This window comes from Pan troglodytes, chromosome 7 (assembly GCF_028858775.2).
Source record: "Pan troglodytes isolate AG18354 chromosome 7, NHGRI_mPanTro3-v2.0_pri, whole genome shotgun sequence".
Taxonomy (NCBI): Eukaryota; Metazoa; Chordata; class Mammalia; order Primates; family Hominidae; genus Pan; species Pan troglodytes.
In genome coordinates this window covers 41,901,607-41,907,606 of record NC_072405.2, presented here as the reverse complement: position 1 = coordinate 41,907,606, position 6,000 = coordinate 41,901,607, and the positions used below count along the sequence as shown (strand labels likewise).

The following is a 6,000-nucleotide window of genomic DNA, read 5'->3' as shown; positions in this document are numbered from 1 at the left end:
ATTTGAATTTTCAAACGCTTGTGGCTACAGGCTTTAAAACGCTAGCTCCAGAAACCAGCTAAAGTATTGCATTGAACAGAAAACCAAATACCGCATGCTCTCACTCATAAGTGGGAGCTAAACATTAGGAACACGTGGACATAAAAGTGGCAACAACAGACACTGTGGTCTACTAGAGGGGGCAATGAAAACCGGCTAAGCTGCACTCCAAATCCCAGCATCACACAACATATCCAGGTAACAAACCTGCGCAGGTATCTCCCAAACCTAAAACATTAAAGCCATTAAAAAGCACTGCATTGGCCAGGCGCGGTGGCTCACGCCTGTAATCCCAGCCCTTTGAGAGGCCGAAGCGGGCGGATCACGAGGTCAAGAGATCGAGACCATCCTTGCCAATATTTATACAAAAATTAGCTGGGCGTGGTGGCGCGCGCCCATAGTCCCAGCTACTCGGGAGGCTGAGATAGGAGAATCTCTCGAAACCGGGAGGTGGGGGTTGCAGTGAGCCGAGATCGCAACACTGCACTCCAGCCTCGCGACAGCGCGACACTCCGACTCACAAAAGAACAAACACAAAAACACATTACACAGTTAGACAACAAAAAAGTACCCGTGCGCGTAGCGTACAGCCAGAAAAAGGGGCACCCGGAAACGGCAAACACACAGCCATGAAACTAGATCACCTATCATCGTGAGTAACAAGCACACAAATACAAGAGTTAAATCGATCCTTGAAGTTCAGATCAGACGGGTAATGTGCCCACGTCGTAACAAGGTTCAAGGGTGGCACATCTCACACAACCGTATGAACACCCAATCATCACGCTCATGAACTACAAAAGGATCGTCATACGCTGGGCATTAAGGAGTGCCAAGTATGTGCCACTAATTTACACATAGGGTGACTACCGTAATGCGATACATCCATTCTTCACGTATAAAATCCTGGATATTTTCAAAGTCCCACTGAGATTCTATGACTATTCTTTTGTTTCTACCTTAGCAAAGGAAAACAGAAACACAATTAGCGAGCGGACTATTATATATGCAAATTTATTCTCCATAGTTCCACCGCTCCGTCATTTTCCCGAGCCTGGATCTTTATTGCTTTACGACCATACGTCGTGAAATAAGAAAGTGTTGCGGCAGTACTGGCGGAAGCTAGCCTTGCGTTTTGCGGCAGCAATATGAGCTAGGTCCGGATCCTGTTAGACACCGGCGGGCGCGAGCCGTTGCGGGTACCTGGCGGTGGTTACGTTGGTGACATGGCTCAGAAGTTTATTTCTTTAAACTTTTAAGTTTTTTTTCTTTTTAGTCTTCAGAAAGGCAACAGTAGTCTTTTAACGTCACTGTTAAAAGTGTAAGACTCTTTTACTCCCTGAGAGTCCCCTTTCCCTTTCTTGCGTCCCTTCCTCTTTATTCTTTTTTTTTTTTTTACTGAGACGGAGTCTCACTCTGTCGCCCAGGCTGGAGTGCAGTGGCGCGATCTCGGCTCACTGCAAACTCCGCCTCCTGGGTTCACCCTTTCTCTTTATTCTTATCCCGGTCAGACTCGCCCCCTCCTCCAAGACATCTCTCTGTTTTATTTTATTTGATTTTAGTTCTCTTTGGGTGATCGCTCCTTCCCTCTTCAACGGATCCCTCCCCGCCTCCATCCTCGTCCTGTGGGAGAGACCAGCCTTCTGGTGCTGCACTCAGGAATGGAGCTTGACAGCGCTCTGGAAGCCCCATCGCAGGAAGACTCTTCTTTGTCCGAGGAGTTGTCTCACTCCGCCCTTGGACAGGCCTTCTCCAAGATTTTACACAGTCTTGCCCGCCCGGAGGCACGACGAGGCAACGTAAAAGATGTTGTTCTTAAAGACCTCGGTGATCTAATAGAAGCCACAGAATTTGATAGGTTATTTGAGGGGACTGGTGCACGGCTCCGCGGAATGCCGGAGACACTGGGGCAGGTAGCAAAAGCCCTGGAGAAGTATGCAGCCCCCTCCAAGGAGGAGGAAGGTGGAGGTGATGGGCACTCCGAAGCGGCCGAGAAAGCAGCCCAAGTTGGGTTACTGTTTCTTAAGCTGTTAGGGAAAGTTGAGACTGCTAAGAATTCCCTGGTCGGCCCTGCATGGCAGACGGGCCTGCATCACTTGGCAGGACCCGTTTATATTTTTGCCATCACACACAGCTTGGAGCAACCATGGACCACTCCGAGATCTCGGGAAGTTGCTAGGGAGGTGCTCACCTCACTGCTTCAAGTTACTGAATGCGGTTCTGTGGCAGGATTCCTACATGGAGAAAATGAAGATGAGAAAGGGAGACTTTCGGTGATACTAGGGCTTCTCAAACCCGACTTGAATAAGTGAGTACTCCTGCCCTTTGCCACCGACTTGAGCCTCACAGTTTTTTATTTTTATTTTTTATTATTTATTTATTTTCGAGACAGAGTTTCACTCTTGTTGCCCAGGGTGGAGTGTAATGTTGCGATCTCAGCTCACTGCAACCTCCGCCTCCTGGGTTCAAGCGATTCTCCTGTGTCAGCCTTCGGAGTAGCTGGGATTACAGTTGCTCGTCACCACGCCTGGCTGATTTTTTGTATTTTTAGTAGAGATGGGGTTTCACCATGTTGGCCAGGCTGGTCTTGAACTCTTGACCTCAAGTGATCCACCCGCCTCGGGCTCCCAAAATGCTGAGATTACAGGCGTGAGCCACTGCGCCTGCCCTAGCTTAATTTTTTATAGCGTTAGACCTCAAAGGAAGCTCAGTTTCTTCATCAGTAAAATAAGGGTGCTGTAACCACGGATCTCTTAAGGCCCAGAAACGTTGTGATTTGCTATAAATGACATAACTGGATAGTGGCAAATTGGAGGTCATAACTGAGATGTTCGGGCTCAGTTGTCCAATGCTCTTTCCAGCCCTTAGGACGACTGCCTAGGAAAATTGGAAATTCTGTCCCACTTACTTGGAGTTAATAATTACAAAATGTGGCCGGGCGAGGTGGCTCACTCCTGTAGTCCCAGCACTTTGGGAGGCCGAGGCGGATGGATCACTTAAGGTCAGGAGTTCGAGACCAGCCTGGCCAACATTGTGAAACCCCATCTCTACTAAAAATACAAAAATTAGCTGGGCATGGTGGTGGACGCCTGTAATCCAAACTACTCGGGAGGCTGAGGCAGGAGAATCGCTTGAAACCAGGAGGCAGAGATTGCAGTGAGCTGAGATCGGGCCACTGCACTCCAATCTGGGCAACAGAGCAAGACATCGTCTCAAAAAAAATTACAAATTACTAGAATTTGGATGGGGGATTTAGAGAGGATTTAAACTTATGGTTTGAATTTAGACTTGGGGATCTTGAATCTCATTACTGCTTGTTAGAGAAGGATGACTATCAGCTAAGAAAGCCATGTTTAGGATAAAAAGTGAAAAGCACCTTTAGATTACTATTAGCTGAAGTTCTTTCAATGAGTTTCCACTTGCTACTTTGTTACCACTGGAGTAATGAGAGAAAAAGTATCTGTAACTGTCATTTTACCAGGAACATGGAATTAAAAGGCTTGATTTTGAGTTTCGTGCTTCTATTTGTTGCTCTGAGTAGGACCAGATTAGACAGTTCTCTGAATCTGTTTGTTTCTAATATAAAGATAATATACTTGGCGGAGTGTGGTGGCTGACACCTGTAATCCCAGTACTTTGGGAGGCCAAGGCTGTCAGATTACTTGAGGCCAGGAATTCAGGACTAGCCTGGGCAACATGGTGAAACCCCGTCTCTACTACAAATATAAAAATTATCCAGGTATGGTGGTGCAAGTGTGTAATCCCTTCTACTCGGGAGGCTGAAGCAGGAGAATCGCTTGAGCCTGGGAGGCGGAGGTTGCAGTGAACCCAGATGGTGCCACTGCACTCCAGCCTGGGCAATAGAGTGAGACTCTATTTCAAAATAAATATAATGTACCTATTACACAGTAATTATTTTGAGAATTAGTTAAGTCGTGTGTACACTCACTTTATTAGCGATTAACAGGTGTTCAAGTATTGATTCATTTCCTTAGTGTAATACTACTAATCCATTTCCTTTACTCCTCCCTCCCTTTTCAACATACCTTCACCATCCATCACCATAAGTCCTTTATGTAGCTCTGGTTATAATTGACTCCTTCTCATTGGATAGACTTTAGACCCAAAGCCCTGGGTGATTATTTGGTGTAAGATATGGAAGTTATTTTAATCCAGATCTTAGAATGTATGATATAGAATCAAGAGTTATCTTATGTGCAATGTATTTTTTTTTCAAAGACATGAAAATACTCTGTTTAGTTTGAAGTAGTTTTTTTTTTTTTTTTTGCTACTTATCACCATGTCACTTAATGTAATTCTATGTATTCACTTAGGGAATCCTGGAAGAATAACCCTGCCATCAAACATGTTTTCTCATGGACTCTGCAACAGGTCACTCGGCCCTGGCTGAGCCAGCATCTGGAAAGGGTACTTCCCGCATCATTGGTCATTTCAGATGATTATCAGACTGAGAACAAAATCCTGGGTGTACACTGTCTCCATCACATTGTGCTTAATGTGGTAAGCAACCTCTGCCTTGTCATCTGTGTTGACAGGACAGACTGAGTCATTCCTGGCTGTTCTTCATTTCTAGTAATGCTAAGTCATTCAACTTTACTTATTTGTATTTTCTCCTTATATTTTTCCTCTGTCCACCTGGTAGAAGTTGTATCCTATAGGTAATGTAATAACTAAAATGATAATTATAGAAGAAACAGGAAGGCATGGGTCATTATCAAACTGAATAACCAGATGTTGAGAACTGGTCAACAGTTGATTTTCTTTCTTTTTTTTTTTTTTTTTTTTTTTTTGAGAGGGAGTCTCACTCTATCACCCAGGCTAGAGTGCAGTGGTGTGATCTCGGCTCACTGCAACCTCCACCTCTCAGGTTTAAGCAGTTCTCCGCCTCTGCCTCCCGAGTAGCTGGGATTACAGGTGCGTGCCACCATGCCCAACTAATTTTTGTATTTTTAGTAGAGATGGGGTTTCACCATCTTGGCCAGGCCAGTCTTCAACTCCTGACCTCGTGATCCACCTGCCTCAGCCTCAGCCTCCCAAAGTGTTGGGATTACAGGCGTGAGCCACTGCACCTGGCCTACTTCCTTTCTTTCTTTCTTTCTTTTTTTTTTTTTTTTTTTTTTTGAGACATTATCACTCTGTCGCCCGGGCTGGAGTGTGATCTTGGCTCACTGCAGCCTCTGCCTCCCGGGTTCAAGTGATTCTCTTGCCTCAGCCTCCCTAGTAGCTGGGGCTCCCTAGTAGCAGCCACCACACCCAGCTAATTTTTGTATTTTTAGTGGAAACAGGGTTTCACCATATTGTCCACGTCCGTCTCGAACTCCTGACCTCAGGTGATCTGCCTGTCTTGGGCTCCCAAAGTGCTGGGATTACAGAGATGAGCCACCACGCCTGGCCTACAGTTGACTTTCAAGGACGAAAACAAAACAAACAAAATCAGAGCCTGAAAGGGACTATATCCAAATGTGGAAGCTATTACTCAAGGAAAATTTTTTTTAAAAAACTTTGTACTATGGAGCTTTTAAAATATACACAGAAGTAGAGAGAGTGGTATAATTAATCTCCATGTACCTGTAGGGGAGAGCCAGAGATTACCTCCAACCCTGCCCCCCTGCCCTTTTTTTTTTTTTTTTTTTTTTTTTTTTTTTTGAGGCAGAGTCTTGCTCTGTCGCTTACGCTGGAGGCTGGAGTGCAGTGGTGTCATCTTAGCTCACTGCAACCTCTGCCTCCCGGGTTCAAACGATTCTTGTGCGTCAGCCTCTAGAGTAGCTGGGATTACAGGAACGCACCACCATGCTCAGCTACTTTTTCTTTTTTTTTAATTTTTTGTAGAGGTAGGGTCTCACCATGTTGGCCAGGCTGGTCTTAAACTCCTGGCCTCAAGTGATCCACCAACCTTGGCCTCCTAAAGTGCTGGGATTGATTATAGGTGTGAGCCCGGCC

The 6,000-nt window shown here is 45.6% G+C and overlaps 1 protein-coding gene and 1 non-coding gene across 3 annotated transcripts in view; one reads left to right on the top strand and one right to left on the bottom strand.

Annotated features, from left to right (window-relative positions):
* Positions 1-741: 741 nt before the first annotated feature.
* On the bottom strand, positions 742-845 carry LOC112204302 (small nucleolar RNA U13). The gene has a single exon (XR_002937872.3). It is a non-coding gene; the product is annotated as a small nucleolar RNA U13 (small nucleolar RNA).
* Positions 846-1,163: 318 nt separating this feature from the next.
* TTI2 (TELO2 interacting protein 2) overlaps positions 1,164-6,000 on the top strand; it is a 14,061-nt gene continuing 9,224 nt past the window's right edge. The window contains exons 1-3 of one of the 2 annotated variants that reach the window (XM_054656453.2): positions 1,164-1,360; positions 1,602-2,347; positions 4,374-4,560. In XM_054656453.2, the coding sequence (XP_054512428.1) occupies positions 1,701-2,347; positions 4,374-4,560 (834 nt within the window). In that variant the 5' untranslated portion in view covers positions 1,164-1,360; positions 1,602-1,700. 2 annotated transcript variants of the gene reach the window in all.